The 24933-nt window shown below is 40.6% G+C and overlaps 2 protein-coding genes across 2 annotated transcripts; both read left to right on the top strand.

The window, feature by feature from the left end:
• The first annotated feature begins 398 nt into the window (after window positions 1–398).
• On the top strand, window positions 399–6858 carry LOC130909881 (synaptic vesicle membrane protein VAT-1 homolog). The gene is made up of 6 exons (XM_057826805.1): window positions 399–853; window positions 4636–4843; window positions 5560–5730; window positions 5925–6014; window positions 6099–6334; window positions 6398–6858. The coding sequence occupies exons 1-6, from the start codon at window positions 536–538 to the stop codon at window positions 6497–6499; spliced, it is 1125 nt and encodes a 374-aa protein (XP_057682788.1). The 5' UTR covers window positions 399–535; the 3' UTR covers window positions 6500–6858.
• Window positions 6859–10136: 3278 nt separating this feature from the next.
• Window positions 10137–23661, top strand: LOC130909882 (probable phosphatase phospho1). Its single transcript, XM_057826806.1, has 3 exons — window positions 10137–10600; window positions 10763–10838; window positions 20619–23661. Exons 2-3 carry the CDS (start codon window positions 10819–10821, stop codon window positions 21373–21375), a joined length of 777 nt encoding a protein of 258 aa, XP_057682789.1. The 5' UTR covers window positions 10137–10600; window positions 10763–10818; the 3' UTR covers window positions 21376–23661.
• The last annotated feature ends 1272 nt before the right edge of the window (window positions 23662–24933 follow it).

The raw sequence follows: 24933 nt of genomic DNA, 5'->3' as shown, positions 1-24933 counted from the left end.
AACAAAATAAGGACACTTTTTAGTTTGTGTTTATGTCATCCAAAAGGATTGTAGTTTTACGAGAAAATGTACAAGGAGGAAATCAACCGTTGTATGACTTCATTAACAGGGATATTTTCATTGGAGCAACGAGTTAAACTTGGTTGAAAATGATGTTTATCTTCAGTGAAGTTTAAAAAAAAAAGTTGTGTAGCATTGGATTTGGAAATGGATTTATTCATTCCTCAAGTGGAAATCTCTACTAGTTCAGAGTTTCTATTACATTGTATGCATCCCAACTATTCTAGTAGGATAATAACATATAAAAAACAATGCTCCTAAACTCAATTTCAACTGTTGCCAGTCCTCCCAGTTAAAATTGATAGGTCGTCTATCGCTGTCAATGGCATGTCTGCCACTTGAGCGTTGACAGAGCGCGCGCGTTTACGTTTTAATTGCCCTCGTAGAGGCTCGTGCCTCCGCCCAAGACTCACTTCATAACGAGTCGCCAACCAGGTCGCTCGCATATTTAGCCGCATAAGCTCAAAAGATCCAAATGGAGTCGCATAACCTCGCCACGGCCGGACGTGAGACTCCAACCGGGCAGGGGCAAGCTCCGTCAGTCCGAGATACACGGTTCGTGCGTCTCGACAAGTTCGGAGCCCCCTCCGATCTCATTGTTGAAGCCAAACAACTGAAGTCCTCGCTGCAGCCCGGGGAGGTTCAGGTGCGGGTCGAGGCGTGCGGGCTCAACTTCGCCGATCTGATGGGAGTCCAAGGCCTGTACCCGCCGCTGCCAAAACCGCCTGTCATCATGGGCATGGAGTGCGCCGGGACGATTACTGCCGTCGGGGAAGAGGCCAAGAACCGGAAGGTGAGGATGGATCATATCTAGTGGTGTTATCAGGATGCCAGGTGTGGGTGGGCATTAGTCTTACCTGGGGGGCAAAAAAAAAAAAAAAAAAAAAAGCTACAATGCTCAAGTAGGTCCGAAATGGCTACTGAACCTTAAAACAAGTTTTGCTTTTCTCCTTAAGATAACTTGTTGATAAAATAACAAGTTGATTTGATTTTATTTGACTTAGAACCAGGTGTGAAAGTGGGCGGGAACGGTCAAGAACGCAGTTCCGGTATAAGATTCAGGGCCAGAACGCAGTTCCGGTATAAGATTCAGAGCCGAAAATATGACGGCAACTGTCAAAACGCTATGTAATTTTTTTTTTTTTTAAATACAAAGCTGCCACACATGCATTTCATCTCCAAGAAGAAAACAATGTATAGATTTACAAACACAAGTGTTAACAACAAGCATAACAAAGTGCTTGTGTAGCATAATCCGTTTCCACCGATATTTATTATTTATTTTATTCCGATATTTATCATTAATTTTATTCCACGGACGGCATGGAGGTTTCCCCAGCTGCTGCAGTTATCCGAGTCTGACGATGACGAGTCACGTCAATGTGCGAATGCACGCAGCAAAGCAAAATGCCTGGACTCATTTATCCGTTCAATTGGCTGACATACTGACATGTGATCACCAGATAGTTAGCGCTGATTGGTTCAAATGTGCATGTTTTCTGAAACAGCCCCCCCCCCCCCCCCCCCAAAAAAAAGGCAATGCAACAGAAAATGGATCAAATCTTTAAGAGGAAGGAAAGAGTTATTAAGGTGGCTTATTTATCATATTTAGCTTTATTTGCTCTGATGGGGAGGTTCAGAACATCTTAGCTGTTAATGTGCACTTTGGACTTATATTTGTTCATTTATGTTAGGCTACTTATTCATTTCCTTATAAGTTAAAAAAGTCAATGTTTGCGCGATCTTCAAAATATATTCCATTTCACTCTGCATAATATAAGTCATTTGTACTTATTTTTCTGAGTGTATGTTGCTTATATATTTATTATTAAAAAACACAACAAAAATACATGTTTCCATATCTTCAATTGTAATATACCGTACATCCTATGTTCTTAAGTAGTTAAAATTGAGATGTGGCATTTAGTATGTGAGGAAATGAGGGAAAATAAAAATTAGGAGATGGAGGTTGGGGTTATAGCTGTTTTTGTTAACATTTATTTTGCAAAAATTTTGAATGAAAATAAGTTTTTGTATGTGTTATACAAATAACTGACCAAACAGTTTTCTTTGCATTTAAGTATTTTTGCCGCCCCCCCCCCCCCAAAAAAAAAAAACAATTTCTGGCTCAGTGGCGACCTTCACATCGGGGAGTTCCTGCAAGAAATTCTTACCACTTTCACCCCTGCTTAGAACACATCCATAACTGAACAGTATGGACATGCAGGTGACAATGTTTTTTTAGGTAACCTATTGTGGTTCCTCAGTTTTATTATTATTGTTATAGATACTCTTTGTTCCGCAGCCCCTTTTAGCTCAATCTGACCCCCTTAGAATGCTTCAAAATGCACCAAAATCGGCAGGCAGGTCAAGACAGGCGCAATCTTTGATACCGTGTAAAGACGGGTGAAAATGGGCCAGAACGGTCAGGAACGCAGTTCCGGTATAAGATTCAGGGCCGGAATTCTGTTCCGGTATAAGATTCAGGGCCGGAATGCTGTTCCGGTACACGGTGTTTTGATTCCGAAAATGTGACAGCAACTGTGAAAACGCTAGGTAAAAAAAAAAAAAAAAAAAAGTTTTTTTTAAAAAGGCCAAGCTGCCACACATGCATTTCAGCTCCAAGAAGAAAACAATCTAGCAACATCAGATTTACATACACAAGTGTTAACAACAAGCATAAAAAAGTGCTTGTGTAGCGTAATCCGTTTCCACCGACATTTATTCTTGATTTTATTCCATGGACGGCATGGAGGTTTCCCCAGCTGCTGCAGTTATCTGAGTCCAGGGCCGGCCCAGCCTATACGCAGACTATGCTGCTTATGGCCCCTGACCACTAGGGGGGCCCCAATCTGGCAATTGTTTTATTTTTATTCTATTTTGTTTACTACAGTTTGCTTTATTTGACTTTTGTGAGTTTTGATACTTGATTACAAGCTTAAAAAAATAAAAATTCTTCCCTATTTCCTTCCACTTTTAGAAAAAGGTTTGGCGCTATCTACTGTAACTACTGACAATCATTTGGGGTGAGAGGTTTGAAGTATGCAGTGCAACAAAATCTGATTAATATACAAAATATGGACGTATGGGTTGGATTGCATGTATGGGTTTCACAGTACACTGTGATGAAATTGTGGGCCAAAAATATTTGCCCCTTTGCATTATTTTGCTTAGGGCGCCCAAATGGCCTGGGCCGGCCCTGTCTGAGTCTGACGATGATGAGTCACATCAATGTGCGAATGCACGCAGCAAAGCAAAACGCCTGGACTCATGTATCCGTTCAATTGGCTGACATACTGACATGCGATCAGCAGAGATGGTTAGCTCTGATTGGTTAAAATGTGCATGTTTTCTGCAACAGCTAGGCGCTAATAACGCGCAGGTGAAGTCGGATTTGGGACACTGGACGGTACAGACCGCCGCGACGGTCTGGAAAAATGTGGCCCAGATCGGATTTGAACCACATACAAAAATGACCCAGATTGGATTTGAAATGGTCCACTTCTATGCGACTTGTCCCGTTCAGACCGTCAAGTTAATGCCTGACTCGAGTCGGAAAAACACGAAAAAATTGGATTCGTGCATTAAGACCTGTAGAATGAACGTGGCCTTAGACAATGCTCTCCAAAGCTTCCTAACGTTTCCGTGTTTGCTACACCTGAATGCTAGTTCGGACATTTTTCCGAGTAAGGCCAACGACGTCATGCATCAAGAGAGACAAATAGCTAATTAATATGCTCATTCCCCATCCTGTGGTCTGGGGTGTGAATTGCAACCTGTCAAAATGACGGATGGACTTCAGTTTTTTCCGTCACCGTTTTAAAAAACCGGTCAACGACGGAAAATATTCGGTTAACGCGACCCCTGACATAGAGCTAAAAAGCAACGCAAAATGAGTAGAGAGAATTTGGTAGCCTTTGAAGCCTTTTTTAAACTGGCTAAAGCCTTACGTTCTCTCTCTCAACAATTAGAAGTATCATGGGAAGCAATGTGGGGAAGGAAGGTAGTAGTTGATCTTTTTCTTTACACCCTATGTTATTTCCCAATGCAGAGAAGATATATCAATTGGTACCACTAAGCACAGTCATGGTTGCATTTCCCATCATGCATTTGGGCAGAAGTTAAATGGCTGCAGTATCATTTACTGAAAGCTCAACAAATACACCAGATCGCAATATTTAGTCACAATATACGAAGTCACATTTATCCTTGAAGAATTACAAGTCTTTCTATCCATGGATCCCTCTCACAGAAAGAATGTTAATAATGTAAATGCCATCTTGAGGATTTATTGTCATAATAAACAAACACAGTACTTATGTACTGTATGTTGAATGTATATATTCGTCCGAGTTTTATTCATTTTTTTTCTGAATGCATTGCCAAAATGTATGTGATCGGGAAAAATTATCGGGAATGATTGGAATTGAATCGGGAGCAAAAAAAAAAAAGCAATTGGATCGGGAAATATCGGAAATCGTCAGATACTCAAACTAAAACGATCGGGATCGGATCGGGAGCAAAAAAACATGATGGGAACAACCCTAATATTATTCCATACTCTCAACACGTCAGGTGGGTGAACGTGTGATCGGGATGGCTCGCCATGGCATGTGGCAGCAGTATGTGGCCTTGCCTGAAAATAACGCCCACCTCATGCCCGACTCAATGAGCTTCGAGGAGGGCGCCGCCCTGCCCATCAGCTACTTGACGGCGTATATGATGCTCTTCCGCATGGCCAACCTCACATCGGGCAAGAGCGTGCTGATCCATATGGCCGCGGGTGAGCCAAATCCTATGCTTTTAATTTATGCTGCCAATAACTGATAGTGGTTAGTAAACAACATTGCGTATTCTGCTGTTTTCTTTTATATGAATATCTATGTCATTTCACAAAATTAATGTTCCTGTATATGGACACTGAAGAACAGAATTTGTTTTGTTAGTTAGGTCTGACAGCTGTTTTTTTTAAAAAATCATTTTAGGTGCAGAATTCATAACATCTACTTTTCCTTAAATTAAGTTTTTTTTTTTTTTTCAAACAAATATAAATCCAGTATTTTTTAGGTGTATTTTTTTTTAATCAAATGATGTCATACAGTGGAATGTAAAAAACAGGCATGACTGCCATTTTTATTTAACACTTCTCTTTACAAATCATGTACTGTAATATACAAGTAGTAACAACATAGTAATGCATGAAAATATGACTAGGTTTTTTTTTCCCTTTTTCCTCTGTTCCATAGTGTCATTCAGTAATTTCCGAATCTATTGATATATTTAATAGTTTTTTGTTTTTGTTTTTAATTTTTATAAGTTTTTATACTTCTTTTGAACAAGCGGTGACATGAATAAAAATGTAAAAACTGAATAGAATAAAGTATATATAAAAATTGAAATACATATCATTTTAAATGAATTAGAATTGAAATATAAGAAGTTATAATACAAGAATTTTGCCACTCCTGGTCTCAGATATTCATCTGTGTAACCCTGCAGGTGGAGTGGGCATTGCCGCCACCCAATTGTGTAAGACAGTACCAGATGTAACCGTTTTTGGCACGGCATCTGCCTCCAAGCACCAGCGCATCTCTGAGATAGGCGTCACCCACCCCATCGACTACCGGACCAAAGACTACGTGGAAGAAATCCGCAAAATTAGCCCTACAGGTCGCCTGCCCGCCATCCAAAATATCCTTAAGCTTAACTTTCACGTGATCATTCGCTCGCCAACATCTCCCAGTCAAAATGGATTGTACATCTATTGCCAAATTTTACCATAATTTTTCATATACTGTACTTAAATGTGAGTAACAAAATTTCCAACACTGACAAACCAAGATTTTTTTATCACTCTTTTACAGGAGTAGACATTGTTCTGGATCCACTCGGTGGCGCAGACTCAAAAAAGGGCTTCGATTTGTTAAAGCCTTTCGGCTCACTCATCACCTTTGGTGAGCAAAGTTTGTGAACACTGGGGATGCCTTCCTATACCGAATTCGGACAATCTGAGCGATAAGTTCACATGCATGTTTCAGGCGCGGCCAACTGCGTGACCGGTCAGACTAAGAGCCTGTGCGCCTTAATCAAAACGTGGCGCAGCCAGCTAACTACCACCACATTGAAGCTGATGCAGACCAACAAGGCGGTGTGCGGCTTCCACCTGAGTTACTCGGACAACCATCATATCACCGCGTGCATGGCCGAACTACTGCGACTCTACTCCGAGAAAAAAATCAAACCATGCATCGACTCCCGCTACCACTTTGAGGAGGTTTGTTAAAATATTAATTGAGGAAAAAGTTTCTGGATTAATAGTAAAACACTTTGTTAACAGGTCACAAAAGCAATGCAGCGCATGCACGAGCGTAAAAATATCGGGAAGATCATTCTTCTCACTGAACCTAAACAGAAGCTACCAGATGATAAGGAAAAATAGATGGCAAAGAAACAGCACTGAAGGTTGGCCAGAAGATACAGACGGAGTACAGTTGTATCTTTCCAATGATATCAACTATTTTGCTGTGATATATCAACTCAGATATTCAACTTGAAGTTGGAACCGCGTGAAGTTTTTTGTGCTGCTATCGTTTTTAAGATATTTACAATTCTTCTACAGTCCCTGACAAAAGTCTTGTCGCTTATCCATTTTGTAGAAGCAATTGCTATTAACCTGACTTTTAATTATTCAATTGGTTTCAGAAATGGTTCCTATGAAAGCTAAGACCCTCCCAAATGATGTTGAATGTACAAAAATATATTTGTTTCACTGAAAAAAGATTTATCATTTAATGAAGACATAAAGGTCAAATTTTGGCAAGACAAGTTTTGTCACCTACAGAAAGTAGTGTGAAAATTGAACAAAAAATGTACTTCAAATACAAAAATTGTTAGGTTTTGTGTTGGTTCCCTCCTAGTGTGTTCATGTGATTGCCCATTGATTTCACCTGTTGTGCCTGCTCCTAGTGAATCGCCACCCTGCATCCTTCTGTGTCTCCCATCTGTTCCTCATTGTCTCGTTACCCCTCGTCTCTGTTTGTATATAAGCTCCCAGTTTCTTTTCACTCCTTGTTTCGTCATTCTGTCAGAAAAACCGGGCAGGCAGGTGGTGTGGACCGAAATGCAGGGAAACAAAAGGCACCAAAGCAGGTGGCGGTGAACTCAAAAAATGTTTTAATAATAACTAACAAAAGCACAAAGTACAACCAAAGGTACTGGGGATCAAAAATGCAAGGTTCAAACAAAACTTACTTTATCGGAGGGACTAATACAGGGACAGGACTTAGACATCGACATTGACATAGACAATGACGCAACAAGGAGTGAAAAGAAACTGGGAGCTTATATACACACAGAGACGAGGGGTAACGAGACAACGAGGAACAGATGGGCGACACAGAAGGATGCAGGGTGGCGATACACTAGGAGCAGGCACAACAGGTGAAATCAATGGGCAATCACAAACACACTAGGAGGGAACCAACACAAAACCTAACAAAAATATGTTACATAACGTAAGTGAATTAAGTAGTGGTGCTGTGAGATCCAAATTTAATATTTTGTATGACTTCCATGAGCTTGAAGGACTGCATCCATCCATGTGGTTTGGCAAGGGTTCATACAATTTATTGATGAAGGCATCAAGAACATCAAAGAAAGCAGTCTTGCATGCCTCCCAGAGTTCCTCAACATTCTTGGGTTTCGTCTTCCATGCTTCCTCTTTCATCCTACCCCAGACATGCTCAATGATGTTCATGTCTGGTGACTGGGCTGGCCAGTCCTGGAGGATCTTGATCTTCTTTGCCTTGAGGAACTTTGAGGTAGAGATTGAAGTATGCGATGGAGCACCATCCTGCTGCAGAATTTGTCCCTTTTTATGGTTAGGAATGTAAGAGGTAGCTAAGATTTGTTGATATTTCAGACTATTTATGTTGCCTTCCACCCTGCAGATCTCTCAGAGTGCAGATAATTAAAAAACCATGTGGCATTTGCCAAAGCCCACAGCCTGGTAAAAGGATGGACGCTGGAAAAGTGGCAAAAGGTGGATTTTTCAGATAAATCTTCCATTGAATTACACCACAGTCGCCGCAAATATTGCAGGAGACCTACTGGAGCCCGCATGGATCCGAGATTTAATCAGAAAACAGTGAAGTTTGGTTGTGGCAAGATTATGGTCTGGGGTTACATCCAGTATGGGGGTGTGCAAGAGATCTGCATAGTGGAAGGCAACATAAATAGTTTGAAATAACAGTCTTGTGCTAAATGGAATCTGAAATATTAAAAATGCATTCATCCAGTACGACATGTCAAAATTACTCTATAGTGGTCAAAACTGTCTAATTCTTGCACTTTCCCGAACAATATTGTATGCCACCAGAGTTAGTAGGGCTTTTGTCATTTCCCTGCCCTGGCTTCGAGACGTAAACAAACCAGGAGGCGTGACAGCTAGTCAACATGCCAACCCGAACCGAGTGATGTTTCAAAGTCTTCGAAGCGAAACATCACACAAAACTACCCCGGATCATGTCACACCGCGGCAGGGTTGTCGATTTTCTTCGCAGATTGGCAACCCGCCCGGTGGCGAGCAAGTTACAGCTCGTCCTTCCCCTGCTACGGGCAGGAGAGCTTGTCGTTCCCCTGCTGCGGGCAGGAGAGCTGGACAAAGCAGCAAACATTGGAGGAGCGCGTAGCTGCCACATGGTCAACACGAATATGGCGTAAATTAATGCCTAAAAACACGGTGAAGACGTAAATAGTGAGAGAGCGGCGTGCAGTTGTTGTGTGCTGCTAACAAGGCCGGATGGTTCTGAGGAGAACTGTTCTACATGTCCGTCCATGATCAAATGTAAGTATGTATTCCTTTATTTAATGAAAGTTTGTAGTGTTTACTTTGCAATCGCTGTATTCGTGGCCATTTTTAATACAAAGTTGCATTTTCTGATGGGGTGGAAAATTTGACAGAAAACCGGGCACACGAAAAGGGCAATATGCCGAGTGTAGCGCTCTCCCGGCGAGTGTGTGTGTGTGTGTGGGGGGGGGGGGGGGGTGCTACAAGCACAGAGTGGCATTCTAGGTGGACAAGGAGCACGTCAGCCACAAAATGCAAGCCACCTCTGTATTAAAACGTGTGCCATGATCCCATTATTTGACATAATACAAAACATGATGTTTACTCACTTCCTCGTAAGTCCAATGGTCCCACAGTTGTTGCACACTTGTTTTGCCGATCTCAGGGTGAACGAGAACTTTCTGAAATCCATAAAGGCTCACACGCCTCTCCCTGGTGCAGCTACAGAAGCCTGCAGCCGTTTGGCTAGTGTGATGCGAAAAATAAACAAATTAATCCGCAAAATCAGCTGGATCCGCTGTCCATCTGCATGCTATAAAGCAATGCTGTATTGTGAGATGATGACCCGGGTGATGTCGGAAATCACTCATTTTCATGGCGCGGGATTCAAAAATTGAATATATAAAACGATTGCTTCCACACACATCCAAGCGGAGCATAATAACCCTTTAATGCCTGCAATATGAAGCAAATGTAAGAGAATCACAAAATTTGAAAAACAAGGTCTTAATGAAACCTTTTTTTCAAATTTGTAAAAAAAAAAAAAAAAAAAGTGTAATAAGCGCTCTAATCTCTATAACCCTTGCTAAATCCTGTTTTTATTTTCTCATCGAACCTGCAGATGCATGAGTTGACTTGCATCCATTATTTTTTTTTTTTGGAGGAAAGATATTTCAAAATTCTGAATTCGTCTCAAAATCATTAAATTCTAAGTGTATCAAATGTCATATGTTTGGCAAGAAAGGGATAAAACACCGCGTGAAATATGAAATAAACATGCTTTTTGGTGTCATACGCACTTTAAGGCAAACCACTAACGCTTTTGTCCAGCTAAAATCGACGAAAACTGAAAAGTTACCAAGTGTTGCTTTCAGTGCTGGTTAACGCAATTTCAGCATCACATTAGTACTTTTTTTCTGACCACTATGCATTATTTTGAGCTTAATGACTAGTATTGAAGGTGGTAGACGTCCAGTTCATTTTTAAGTGGGAGGGCTGGTGACGATCTTTCCACTTGTTCCCACTGCCACGGATAGGAATGCTAATTACATTTTTGTTGGGAGGAGGGGAAAATCCCTGCCTCGGTTGACATAAACAACTTAACGATAACAACTACTGTTTATTGTTTTAAGCATATGCTGTTCGTTCTTTCTAATGAAGACGAACAGCATATTAAAGTTTAACGTTCCTAACGTGGAAACTTCCTAACGGTTTTTTTACGTTAATTTTCGCGGATATGCTTTAACTTTGAAAGGGTGTGACGGAAGTGACTTTCATCTCGTACGTCTTCTTTGACTCGTGCCTGTATTACTAGTAGGAGTCGTCGTCGCCAGATCCTTCAATAGAAACAGGAGCGTACGTTGACGTCGCCGCCATACTGGATGTGTCCTAAAGCGAGAAGTTAATGGCGGTTTCCTGTGCTGTTTTGGTGGCGTAGCAACCGTTTCCACAATCAAAACATCATTTTATCAGGTTGGCTTGTATTCGGAAATTATGTGCTTTGGCTCAGTAAATTGTAGCTCACAGGACTATATCTGACACATTCAATATGGTGTCCTCACTGACGTATGGCAACAACATGCCAAAATGTTGAATGAGGCGTTTCTTTCTGTGTCTATCGCCGCCTCCCTCCAGTGTGCGGCTTGCTGCGGCGGTGGTGGAGTCGCTTCACAAATCCTGTCGTCACTGGGATGCGGTTGCTGCCTCACCGGTAAGGGCCTCTTTACTCGTCTTTCAAAGCAACCTCGTTTTCAAAATGTCCAGTCGATAACTCCCATGTTTGTTTGAGCTAATGTTTATCTTTTTAATCCCTCACAATTGACCGACGTCCGGTTTATGATGACTTTCAGTGTTGACCTCGTATGCGAAAATAGCAGCGCTGTGTTATAATTAGAGTGTGCAGAAATGTGCAGGACATTCTCTCGTGTGTATGTTTGGCATTTATGAATGGAATGTTAGAAACATTAAATTAAGGGGACGCCAAATTACAGTGAGGTTGTTGGGCATAACGCTGGATACACTGTTACATTTTTGGTGAGGTCACACTCATTTTATTAAGCCTTAATAACACTCGGGTGGTTTTTATTTTTTGTAATTTGAAAACAAAAATGATACAATGGGAACATATCGGACTCATACCCTATTTCCATCAAATTTGAGGAAATTACAGATCACAAAACACAAGTAAATGACTAAAGAAGACATGTGTTTCAGGGTATCCGCGGGGTCTTAAAAAGTCTGGAAAAGTTTTAACTCCAATCATTTGAATTTAAGGCCTTAAAATGTCTAAAATTCTCCTAAAACCTCCTAAAAGATCTTAAATAAGACCGTCAAAGATCTTGAAAATCTATTGACTTTTATTTATAACCAGTGTTGTTAATCTTACTTTAAAAAAGTAATTAGTTACAAATTACTTCTCCCAAAAAGTAATTGCCTTAGTAACTCAGTTACCTGACTGCAAGAGTAATTAGTTACTTGGCAAAGTAACTGGTGATAATTTTCATGTTTGTTTGTTTTTTTTCTCAAAAAAACAAACAAACAAAAAAAACAGGTCACACAATGTGAAGTTTAAAGGGTCTTTGGGACAATTGGCAAAACTAGCCCAATTCTTTACCCTAGACTTAACTAGACACAGGGGTATTGCGGATATTACGATAACTAGATAGTAACCTTTGCTATGTGTGGAAGACATTTAATGTTGTGAATCAACCGTTAAAGTTGTTAAAATTGCTCCCGTTATTGCATTAGTTCTAGAGATGCCGATCGATCGGGTCCGATCACGACATTTTCAAAGTATCGGAATCGGCAAAAAAATATCGGCCATGCCTTTTATATATATATATATATATTTATATATATATATTTCTAATTGTATTTAACGTTACAGACATAATATGTTACACTCATCCAGAGTCCCGGTATCCCGATAACGGCGGCAATTAATTTTTTAAAAAATGTGTCACGTTAAAATATTTAACGCAATTAATGCATGCGCTGCACGACCCTCTCACTCATTGTCGCGCTCAATCTGTAATGACGCCGTTTTACCTAAATGGAGAGATAATAGGCAGCGCAAAATGAGTAGAGTGAATTTTGGCAGCCTTTGGAGCCTTGTTTTAATTGGCTAATGCCTTGCAATCCTTCTCCCTATGATTAGAAATATCATGGGAAGCGTTATGAGGAAGCAAGGTGGCAATTGATCTTTGTCTTAACACCTTATGTTATTTCCCAATGCAGAGAAGATCCATTGGTAGCACTACCCACAGTCATGGTTCCACTTCCCATCATGCATTTGGGATGGCCACAGTATCATTTACTGAAAGCTCAACAAATACACTAGATGGCAATATTTAGTCACAATATACAAAGTCACAAGTCTTTCTATCCGTGGATCCCTCTCACAGAAAGAATGTTTATCATGTAAATGCCATCTTGAGGATTTATTGTCATAATAAACAAATACAGTACTTATGTACTGTATGTTGAATATATATATTCGTCCGAGTTTTATTCATTTTTTTCTTAATGCATTGCCAAAATGTATATGATTGGGAAAAATTATCGGGCATGATTGGAATTGAATCGGGAGCAAAAAAAAGCAATCGGATCGGGAAATATCGGGATCGGCAGATACTCAAACTAAAACGATCGGGATCGGATCGGGAGCAAAAAAACATGATCGAAACAACCCTAATTAGTTCCCTTCTGTCTATTTTCGACATGTGTAAGTTTTAAAACTGTTTCATCATTTAAAGATAGATTTAAGTTAAGTTTTGCTAATTTAGGAGCATTTTAGATAAAAAGTGACTTAGGTACGCTAGGAAGGTTTTCTACAACAGAGCCTTCCTGGGAAGTCTACTGCTTTAAGATGGCGGCTATTTACTAACGCATCTAGTTCCATTTATTATACATGTTGCTAATGCCGCCGTGTCTGTCATTTGTATCTAGTTCTGTATGTATGTGATATCTACCGAAGCATCATGTGGGCGTAGTTTGTAGGCTATCGGTTACAGTCAGGTATTATTGGAGCCACCTAGCATAGTAGCATCGCGTTTGCAACGGCGTCACACTCCCTTGCCTCCTCCCCACTCCTGCTCTGCTCTTTCGTCATCGTGAGTCCGTCTTTTTCAGACTTTTCTCGTGTCAGTCAACCAACATCGTAACGCACGCCTTTCCCGCCTCAGTAACGGTAACTGCGTTGCCAAGATGAGAAAAGTAATTAATTAGATGACTCACTACTGAAGAAAATAACGCCCTTAGTAACGCTGTTATATTCTAACGCCGTTATTAACAACAATGTTTATAACATGAATAAACTTCAGTTTCGCTTTTGAATTTTTCGATTTTTGGGGACGCTATCACGTAACTACAAAGCGGCACTTACTACCTGTGCTGTGTGGTCAGAATATATTGAACACCGCCAGCTATTGCGTTGAAAGGGCAGCTGTGTATTGACAGCTTAGTTAGCATAGCAGCGGAGAAAACTTGAAACAGAACCGAATTACAGTACTTGCATCTTATACAACAGAGAAATTCATGGTGTTGTTAGTTAGGTGAAGCATTTTGTATTGCAATGTGAAAGAGCTGTGAATAAATTCATATACAGGTAGTCCCCCGAGTTACGAACGCGTTCCTTTCGTACACTAGCGACCTAACCGGAATTTCTGCGTAAGTCGGAATTAACCCTTAATGTACCCCTAAATCTCAAAATAACTATCCAAAAACATCTCCTATACAGTGCTGGCCACAAGTAAGCACCTCTGCAATTCTGTCAGATAATTCTCCATTTCTCCCAGAAAATGCAATTACAAACGCTTTGGTCGTAATATCTTCATTTATTTTGCTTGCAATGAAAAAAACTCAAAGGAGATAACTGCAGAAAACTGCATCCGGTATCAATGAGTTTTTTTACAATCCTCTGCTGCAATTTTAGACCATTCTTCGTTGGCCAACTGCTCCAGGTCTCTGAGATTTGAAGGGTGCCTTCTAAAAACTGCCATTTTCAGATCTCCACAGGTGTTCTATAGGATTCAGATCTGGACTCATTGCTGGCCACTTTAGAAGTCTCCAGTGCTTTCTCTCAAACCATTTTCTAGTGCTTTTTGAGGTGTCTTTTGGGTCATTGTCCTGCTGGAAGACCCATGACCTCTGAGGAAGACCCAGCTTTGTCACACTCTGCCTTACATTATGCTGCAAAATTTGTTGGTAGCAGTCAAGTGCCAGAGTCAGCAAAGCAACCCCAAAACATCAGGGAACCTCCGCCATGTTCGAGTGTGGGGGCCGTGTTCTTTTCTTTGAAGGCCTCGTTGTTGTTGTTTTTTTTTTACTGTAAACTCTGTTAATGTCTTCCCAAAAAGCTCTCAGGTAAATTTTGGCAAACTCCAGCCTGGCGTTTTTTATGTCTCTGGGTCAGAAGTGGGGTCTTCCTGGGTATCCTACCATAGTTCCTTTTCATTCAGACGCCGACGCAGGACAGCTTGAACTTGTTTGGATGTTAGTCGAGGTTCTTTATCCCCCATCCGCACAAACTTTTATTGAAATCTCTCATCAATTTTTCCTTTCCGGCCACATCTAGGGAGATTAGCCACAGTTCCATGAGCTTTACACTTATTGATGACATTGCGCACGGTAGACAGAGGAACATTCAGGTCTTTCGAGATGGACTTTTAGCTTTGAGATTGCCCATGCTTCCTCACAATTTTGCTTCTGAAGTCCTCACATTGTTCTTTTGTCTTCTTTCTTTTCTCCATGCTCAATGTGGTACACAGGTCAGAGATTGAATCCATTTTAATCCATTTTAACTGGCTGCAAGTGGCATTTAACTATTGCCCCCACCTGTTATGTGCCACAGCCAAGGTGCTGTTAATTACATAAATTAGCGAAGCATCACATGATCTTTCGAAGGGTGCCAATACTGTTGTCCGGCCCATTTTGGGAGTTTTGTGTAAAATGATATTGACTAATGAGAACTTTTTTTTCGTTCTCTTTGTGTTTTTTCATTGCAAGCAAAATAATTCAAGATAATACTACCAAAGCATTTGCAATTGCAATCATTTTCTGGGAGAAATTGAGCATTATCTGACAGAATTGCTCATGTGTGTGCTTCCTCCACCAAAATAAAAGCATGCATCGCAAAACAGCAATCAACATTATCATGAAATACAAATTTTGCCAAATTGCAGAAGTCATATTAATTAAATAAAGTAAAAAATAAAGATAGTGGGAGGTACAATAAGGTACTATTTACGTGACTAAAAAATAAAAAACGAAATGACAGGAGACAGCGGGTCATTCCATGCATGCGTTAAATGCGTCAAATATTTTAACGTGATTAATTTTTAAAAATTAATTCCCGCCCGTTAACGCGATAAATTTGACAGCACTAATTGTAACATGTGTTTGTTGCATGTTTTGATGCATTTTAATACATTATAAAAGATTTATGCCTGAACTTTGGGGGGCTTGGAATGGATTAGGGCATTAACATGGAAAATACGTCTTTACTTACCGAATTTTCAAGTTACGAAACCTCTTCCAGAGCCAATTAATTTTGTAAGTAGAGTTACCACTGTCCCAAAAAATTGTATTTTATAAGTAAAACTGAAACGTTAGGAAATGTATATCCTGTAAAAAAAAAAAAAAAATCAAAAAATCAGCACGGCATTGACAGTCTTTTCAGGTAACGAAACGACTTTCGTATGTAGAGGTACCACTGTATTTACTTCATCAACTGATGCAAAAATTTCTCTAAAATGGCTAACTTTGGGGTCTTTTTTCAGCTTTTCTCAATGTTTATGAAGCATCTGTTTACAAAAGCACACTTAAACACAACTTGAAGATGCAAACCTAGAAGTAAAAGTTTCTGAGGTGAGAGTTTATACTTAAAATATTTAATAGATGACATCATTCTGGTGCAAATATTCGCAGTTCGGTATTCGTGATCAACCATCCTCCATTATCTTATGTCAATTTTTGCTCTGGTGTCATCTTGTAAGAGTTGTGGCCCTCTGCTCCTGATTTAGCCTATGGCTGCCTTCTTCACCTTATCTGCAAAAAACAGCTCTCAACCTGGAATCAGCTACGACAAGCACACTTGCATTACTAAGGCCGTGTGCAACACTTAATATCTGGAAGGTAAACAAAATACAGGCAGAAAAAGCGAGCCATTCATCATTCATAAGGTTATGATATTGTCCTAACCTCTCACTCAGTCTGAGTGATTCATTCTAGCAGTCAAGCTAATATAATATACATGTCTCGGCATGTCTGAGGTGAATGCAAGACACTCGTATTTAAAAAACTTACATGTTTGGACCAGTTGTGCCCCACCCAATCTTTTCCATTGCTTATAAATTACATGTTATTCGTTATAAACTTGTATTTTTTTCAACATTAGATTGACCGCAAATTGCTAGGTGGAATTCATAGGCTTCATTTATATCTGCCCAATATGCCAATGAAATAAATGACTAGGTAAGATTGCTATCGTGTTTGCTAGACATGTGATTGTCTTTTGTTGGGCCATGATTGGATTTCGATTCAAGGTTCTTCGTTCCAGTTAAGTGAAGTGAAGTGGGTTGAGTGACAGAAGCCTTTCATGTTGTGTGTGTGTTATTCTGTTTCCTGATTCATGCTTGAGTGGCAGTTCAGAAGTAAAGATGTTCTAGTCCTTCTAAAAAAATTAGCATATTGTGATAAAGTTCATTATTTTCTGTAATGTACTGTTAAACATTAGACTTTCATATTTTAGATTCATTACACACAACTGAAGTAGTTCAAGACTTTTATTTTAATATTGATGATTTTGGCAAAAAAGTCAAGAAAAACAAAAATCCCTATCTCAAAAAGTTAGCATATTTCATCCAACCAATACAAAAAAGTGATTTTTAATACAAAAAAAGTCAACCTTCAGTTAATTATAAGCTATGCACTTAATACTTGGTCGAGAATCCTTTTGCAGAAATGAGTGCTTCAATGGAGGCAATCAACCTGTGGCATTGCTGAGGTGTTATGGAGGCCCATGATGCTTCGATAGCAGCCTTAAGCTCATCCACAGTGTTGGGTCTGGTGTCTCTCAACTTCCTCTTCACAATATCCCACAGATTCTCTATGGGGTTCAGGTCAGGAAAGTTGGTAGGCCAATTGAGCACAGTAATGCCATGGTCAGTAAACCATTTACCAGTGGTTTTGGTACTGTGAGCAGGTGCCAGGTCATCCTGAAAAATGAAATCGTCATCTCCATAAAGCTTTTCAGCATATGGAAGCATGAAGTGCTCCAAAATCTCCTGATAGCTAGTTGCATTGACCCTGCCCTTTATTAAACACAGCAGACCAACACCAGCAGCTGACATGGCACCCCAGACTCATCACTGACTGTGGGTACTTGACACTGGACTTCAGGCATTTCCTTCTCCCCAGTCTTCCTCCAATTACTGGCACCTTGATTTCCTAATGAAATGCATAATTTGCTTTCATCTGAAAAAAAGTACTTTGGACCACTGAGCAACAGTCCAGTGCTGCTGCTCTGTAGCCCAGGCGCTTCTGCCATTTCCAGCACACGCCTGTACACGGTGGCTCTGGATGTTTCTACTCCAGACTCAGTCCACTGTTTCTGCAGGTCCCCCAATGTCTGGAATCGGCCCTTCTCCACAATCTTTCTCAGGGTGCGGTCCCCTCTTCTGATTGTGCAGTGTTTCCTGCCACACTTTTTCCTTCCCACTGAGGTTCCTTGATACAACACACTGGGAACAGCCTATTCGCTCAGAAATTTCTTTCTGTGTCTTAGCCTCTTGCTTGAGGGTGTCAATGATGGCCTTCTGGACAGCAGTCCGATCGGCAGTCTTGCGTATGATTGCGGTTTTGCGTAATGAACCAGGCTGGGAATTTTTAAAAGCATCAGGAATCTTTCACAGGGGTTTTGAGTTCGTTGATTCAGATGATTAGGTTAGTAGCTTCTTTAGAGTACCTTTTCATGATTTGCTAATTTTTTGAGATAGGGATTTTTGGTTTTTCTTGACTTTTTTGCCAAAATCATAAAATATTAAAAGGCTTGGACTACTTCAGTTGTGTGTAATGAATCTAAAATATATGAAAGTCTAATGTTTATCAGTACAATACAGAAAATAATTAATTTGATCACAATATGCTAATTTTTTGAGAAGGACTAGTATTTGTACTCATCTTTGATCCTGCCATTTTTTATCTTGACATTGTTTTTTTTGTAATTATTGCTGAAACCTTCTAGATATTGGAATTAAAACAATCCTTTTTACCGAAATGGCATATCTATATGATGAACATATTGACAAATATTTTGTGTTTGGCTCTTAATTTGATTGGATCATTGTTTAACTCTTGCTATATCCTGTAAACCCCAAGCAAAAATTGTAGTAAACCAGTGGTCCCCAACCTTTTTTTTCCACTAAGGACCGGTGAAGTGGGCCTTTTTTTCATGGACCGGCAAAGTGTGGCAGAAAAATACAGTAAACATAAAAAATAACACGATCGGGGCTAAAAACGAACATTAAAAGCAGGGAAAAGGTAACTCACCAGATGCTGAATCAACCGTTTTAACAGCGGCCTCTTGGCCACGAGGTATGATGCTCTCAGTGCATTTGCTTTTGTTGATGTGGTGGCCCTCACTAATTGTTTCTGTGCTTTGTGCTCGTGTTTTTTTTGTTTCAAAAATTACAAAGGCTTATCCCTTACTGGGTGCTTAGTCTCTGTGTGCCGAAGCAGCTTTGAAGGCTTTATGGCCTCTGTTTGCTTAGTTTTGGCTACATATTAAGCAGAGTGGACTTGGCGTAGGCTAGCTCAGTTTTATTATTATATGTATTGACTAATCCAAGCAAAATGACCCGAAGTACCCCTTCCCCCATTGCTGAGGCGTGCAGCCCGCAGCACACAGCCATCAGCGGGCAGCTAATGTTACTGTTTTCATTGATTGATGCTGAGCTACTACTGAGGTGTGTAAACACCCCAGTAATGCCGGCCACCACTAGAGAGTGACGTCCACATATCTCCGATTAGTCGATAGAGTAGGAAGTCAGATTGGTGTGTCAAGAGGCACAGGCCAGAATGCAGTCGTTAATAAATCATTATTTCTGTGCGGCCCCGTGACATATGCGCCATGGACAGGTACTGTTTTGATCCCTCGGCCCGTTGGTTGGGGATCACTTGTAAACAATGTCTGAAAGCATTTGATAGGCTGTTTGTTGTTAGGCAAAATTCTGAGCGATCGATCTTAACTCTGTAGGGGTGTAACGGTACACAAAAATCTCGGTTCAGTACGTACCTCAATTTTGAGGTCACGGTTCGGTTCATTTTCGGTACAGTAAGAAAACAAAATGCAAAATATAAATGCGCTAGTTGTTTATTACACACCTTTGAACAATAGGAACATTAGCCTATACACAGCTAGAATTCTGCTCAAAAAGTAGCGGGTATTTAAAGATAATCCAACAACAATTTGCCTAATGACAAAGATTTTAACATGTATTTTACAAATGAAATCCCTCAATGAATCATTTTTTTTTCTTATGAACGGTTTTCAAAAGCTTTATTGGTGGATTTTTCTCAAGTTAAAGCGCCACACAGAAATTAATAAATTTCATTGTGTAAGCAGGATCTGTGTATTATTCTTATTATTTAATTACAGGTGTTTTAGCTCATTTCAATTTATTTGATTCAAATGGGCTATTATTTATTTTATTATGCGTTTATATTTTACAAATGTGATGTGGTATTCATTTATATTGTATAATTTATGTTGTATAACTTTAGTTCTAATGTGAATATTAGTTCCTACTTGTTTTGTTGTGGTAAGAGGGTTTTGTATTGAACACGGGGCCGTGTTGGTTATTATTATAGCAGAGAAGACAACTGTAAATTAACAAACACATATCAACTGTGCCCCGATCTACCACTTAAGAGAGCTGATGGACTCAAAAAGTGGGTTACGATTGCATATTAGTTTGAAAATCCACCGTATTTTTACACGAGTGACTTCCGGGTTGCCCGATCCTAGCTACCGGTAGTAGTATTGACGCAGGAGGGTCGCGTCTCGTGTCAAATAAAAAACTCTGCCGTTCTTTTCCCGTGCGTCGTGTTGAGCCGCTTCTGGGACGCATCTAACATGCGGCCGTACTGCGACTGGTGTGCATTGGCTGATTGACTTTAACACCCGCGTTTCACTGCGTTCTCGCGGCGGCCACGTTGTCGCGCTGTTGACGTTTCTTTGTTATACTGTCCTACTGTATTGGTCCTCATTATAGTAGAGAAGACGGAGTAAATATAATCTACACAAAGAAACTGTAACCCGATCAACTCACAGCCTCGAAAAGTAAGGATTACATTACGTCAGAAACTCATTCGGTACGCCTCCGTTCCGAACCGAGCACCACGTACTGAAACGGTTCGATACAAATACATATACCGTTACACCCTTATAACTCTGTAATCTAACTGAAAACTGTTCATCCACTGTTTGCAGAACAGGACCGAAGATGACCGCAGCGCCTCTTGAACCGCGTTTCCTGGTCTTGTTTGACTTTGACGAGACCCTGGTGAACGAGAACAGCGACGACGCCGTCTTGCAAGCTCTTCCAGGCCAGCGGCTTCCCGACTGGCTGAAGAACAGCTACCGCGAGGGCCACTACAACGAGCACATGCAGCAGATTCTGGCTTACATGGCCGAGCAGGGCGTGTCTCGCGACGCCATCCGCTCTGCCGTGGAGAGCATCCCGCCCACGCCCGGCACCTTGGCGCTGCTTCAATTCCTCCAAAGCCGCCAGCCCGACTTTGAGCTGGCGGTGATCTCGGACGCCAACATGTACTTCATCGACACCTGGCTGAAGCACACGGGGGTGCGCCACATCTTCCGCAGGGTCTTCACCAACCCGGCCAGCTTCGATGACGGCGACCGCCTGGTGCTCCTCCCGTTCCACTCCCACTCTTGTACGCGATGCCCCGACAACATGTGTAAGCAAGTGATCCTTAGGGAATACTTGGCCCAGAGGCAAAGAGAGCGTGACGTGCCGTTCCAGCGTGTGTTTTACGTCGGGGACGGCGCCAACGACGTGTGCCCCTCGCTGGCCCTGGGGCCCCGGGACACTGTCTTTCCAAGGAAGGACTTCCCCATGCACAGGCTCCTCCGGTCTGAGGGAGCCAGGTTCAAGGCCAACGTGGTTCCCTGGAGTAGCGGCGAAGACGTCATGGACTTTCTGAAGAAAATCATAGAGGAAAGATGATAACTGAAGAAACTAATACGGCAAGTGTAACAAAAGGTGCTCTAATCCCATAGTGTAGATCATACTTCTGTATAAATATTCTAAATATTTGCATTTGTAAGAAAGAAAACTTCTACCAGCGTTCTCAAACTGCCATCTGAGTTTGGACACTTTCTCTAGCAAAATCAAACTCTAAACAAAACACACACAAAAAATTCATACATAAACTATTGGGTGATTCAAATATTGATGTTAAAACATTTTGAACATCTGGAAAAATTCAGTGAATCACATGCTCAAATGAACATACAACATCGATTTCATGGTTATTATTACTTCAGATTTTATGCCAAACGTTATTCAGTAAGAAACTGAAAATCAAAATCACATTTCTTAAGCAAATTCCCATAAAAGCAAATAACTAGGAAGAAATCCCACTCATAAAAATCTGTAAACAGCTGAGTCTGTAAAACAACCGCAAATATGCAGGGGTTCATCATTATCAACGTGGTGTTCTTTTAATCTTAAACCGTGATTGACATCGAATGAGTTGCATCGCTCAGCTACATTATATTGCTAATGTTAGCTATCAGGTTGTTTATCGCACAAGCTACCAAAATTGGGAACATGATACCAGAGGTGGGTAGAGTAGCCCAAAAGTTTACTTATGTAAGGGTAGCATTATTTCAAAATAATATTACAAAGTAAAAGTAGTCATCCAAAAAAATGTACTCAAGTACAACTAAAAAAGTATTTTGTCAGAATAATAATCAATTAAAGAGTAACATTGTGAGTTAATGCTTACGCTGTTTGATTTTTGGTATTGTTTTTCTCAGCACAAAGTTGTCTATATGACTACTACTACTACTACTAAAACAAGGAATTACAAAAAAAAAAAAAAATATTGAATTCTTGCGAGAGAAAAAAAATCTACATTAAGCATTATTCATCCAAAGAGCATGAGGGCCATCTAGTGGCGAAAACATTTTCCATTATGAAACTAAAAGGCAGTGCTCTGTGTCAGATATTCCATTTTTTACGGTGCTCTAAAGACGCCATGTGATTAAACAGGCTGGTGTGATCATAGAACAGCAAACTTGAGTCTGATTCGTATAATGGAGTCATGTGATTAATGTTGTGATGTCTCATTGGTGAAACTGGTAGAGCCACAGTTGTTGTCTCTGGAAAAAAAGTAAAAATCTAATATAAAGATGAAAGAGGAAAAATGTAACGACTAGGGTAGCCCAAAAGTAGTGGTGTAAGAGTAGCGGATCTTCACAAATCTACTCAACTAAAAGTAAAAAGTATGGCTTTGGAAAACTACTCTTAGAAGTAGGGGTGTGACAAAAAATCGAAATGGTGATATATTGTGATACTTTGTATCCCAAAAGGTTATCGATATGCTCCTGTCAAGAATCGAGATATCGTTTTAAAAAGGTGTCAATAAAAAAAAAAATAGCTGCCATTGACGGTGCTCGACGCCCAATCCATTTAGACTGAAAACGTTCGTTCATTCAAAACCAGAGCATCCACAGTCATTCGGTTCGATTTTCGGGGCATTTACAGGTCACTTGCTGTTCATTTTAGGGAATTTACAGGTCATTTCCTGTTGAGTTTGAGTCACTGCCTATTCATTTGGGTGATTCTCAGGTCACTTCCTGTTCTGTAACGCAAAATAAACAGCAAGTGACCCATAATGTACCTCAAAATCAACAGGAAGTAACTGAAAATCAACAGGTAAATGACCTTAAATGGCCCAAAATTACTCATTGCCTGGCACTGGCTGCCACTGACGGCCATAGACGTTCAATCCGTTTGAAATGGGAGGGATGGCAGCGAATGAACGAATGTTCATTCGCTGCCACCCTCCCAGTTCAAATGGATTGGACGTCTACTAGTGATGAACTCATTCCAATTCACAGCAAAAGCTTCTTTTTCTGTTTATTAGTTTTTTGTAGAATATCCTAGAATTATTTCCTGACCAATGTATCAAAAATCGTTGTATCGCTTTATCGTCAGATCATCGTTATCGTGAGCTTTGTATCGCAAATCGTATCGTATCGTAAGGTACCAAGAGGTTCCCACTCCTACTTAGAAGTACATTTTTCTCAAAAAGTTACTCAAGTAAATGTAACGCCTTACTACCCACCTCTGCGTAATACACAAATACAGGCCACCAAGGGAATCCGATCCCTCGGTAAATAGTTATTTTCTACCCCAGAATTGGTGGAGGTTACATTTACAGTGGGGCAAATAAGTATTTAGTCAACCACTAATTGTGCAATTTCTCCCACTTGAAAATATTAGAGAGGCCTGTAATTGTCAACATGGGTAAACCTCAACCATGAGACACTATTTGCAAATCATGGTGGAAAATAAGTATTTGGTCAATACCAAAAGTTCATCTGAATACTTTGTTATGTACCCTTTGTTGGCAATAACGGAGGCCAAACGTTTTCTGGAACTCTTCTCAAGCTTTTCACACACTTGCTGGTATTTTGACTCATTCCTCCATGCAGATCTCCTCGAGAGCAGTGATATTTTGGGGTAGTCGTCGGGCAACACGGATTTTCAACTCCCTCCGCAGATTTTCTATGGGGTTGAGATCTGGAGACTGGCTAGGCCACTCTAGGACCTTGAAATGCTTCTTACGAAGCCACTCCTTTGTTGCCCTGGCTGTGTGTTTGGGATCATTGTCATGCTGAAAGACCCAGTCACGTCTCATCTTCAATGCCCTTGCTGATGGAAGGAGATTTTCACTCAATCTCTTGATACATGGCCCCATTCATTCTTTCCTTTCCACAGATCAGTTGTCCTGGTCCCTTTGCAGAAAAAACAGTCCCAAAGCTTGATGTTTCCACCCCCATGCTTCACAGTGGGTAGGGTGCAATTCAGTATTATTTTTCCTCCAAACACGAGAACTTGTGTTTCGACCAAAAAGTTCTATTTTGGTTTCATCTGACCATAACACATTTTCCCAGTCCTCTTCTGGATCATCCAAATGCTCTCTAGCGAACCGCAGACGGGCCTGGACGTGTACTTTCTTCAGCAGGGGGACACGTCTGGCAGTGCAGGATTTGAGTCCCTGGCGACGCATTGTGTTACTGATAGTAGCCTTTGTTACTGGGGTCCCAGCTCTCTGTAGGTCATTCACTAGGTCCCTCCGTGTGGTTCTGGGATTTTTGCTCACCGTTCTTGTTATCATTTTGACACCACAGGATGAGGAGGGAGTTAAAAGTCCATGTTGCCCAACGACAGCCCCAAAACATCACTGCTCTAGAGGACATCTGCATGGAGGAATGGGCCAAAATACCAGCAACAGTGTAAAAAGCTTGTTAAGAGTTCCAGAAAACGTTTGGCCTCCGTTATTGCCAACAAAGGGTACATAACAAAGTATTGAGAGGAACTTTTGGTATTGACCAAATACTTATTTTCCACCATTATTTGCAAATAAATTCTTTAAAAATCAAACAATGTGATTTTCAGTTTTTTTTTTCCACATTCTGTCTCTCATGGTTGAGGTTTACCCATGTTGACAATTACAGGCCTCTAATATTTTCAAGTGGGAGAACTTGCACA

The sequence above is a fragment of the Corythoichthys intestinalis genome, chromosome 21, assembly GCF_030265065.1.
Source record: "Corythoichthys intestinalis isolate RoL2023-P3 chromosome 21, ASM3026506v1, whole genome shotgun sequence".
Classification (NCBI taxonomy): domain Eukaryota; kingdom Metazoa; phylum Chordata; class Actinopteri; order Syngnathiformes; family Syngnathidae; genus Corythoichthys; species Corythoichthys intestinalis.
This window is presented reverse-complemented; position numbering and strand designations above follow the sequence as displayed.

Bases quoted from the DNA above. Each gene is read 5' to 3' on its own strand.
- LOC130909881 (XM_057826805.1), top strand. From the start codon at position 536: ATGGAGTCGCATAACCTCGCCACGGCCGGACGTGAGACTCCAACCGGG. The intron at 5,731-5,924 runs GTCGCCTGCCCG...ACTCTTTTACAG, and splicing joins CCGCAAAATTAGCCCTACAG to GAGTAGACATTGTTCTGGAT. The intron at 6,015-6,098 runs GTGAGCAAAGTT...TGCATGTTTCAG, and splicing joins CGGCTCACTCATCACCTTTG to GCGCGGCCAACTGCGTGACC.
- LOC130909882 (XM_057826806.1), top strand. From the start codon at position 10,819: ATGCGGTTGCTGCCTCACCG. The intron at 10,839-20,618 runs GTAAGGGCCTCT...CACTGTTTGCAG, and splicing joins ATGCGGTTGCTGCCTCACCG to AACAGGACCGAAGATGACCG.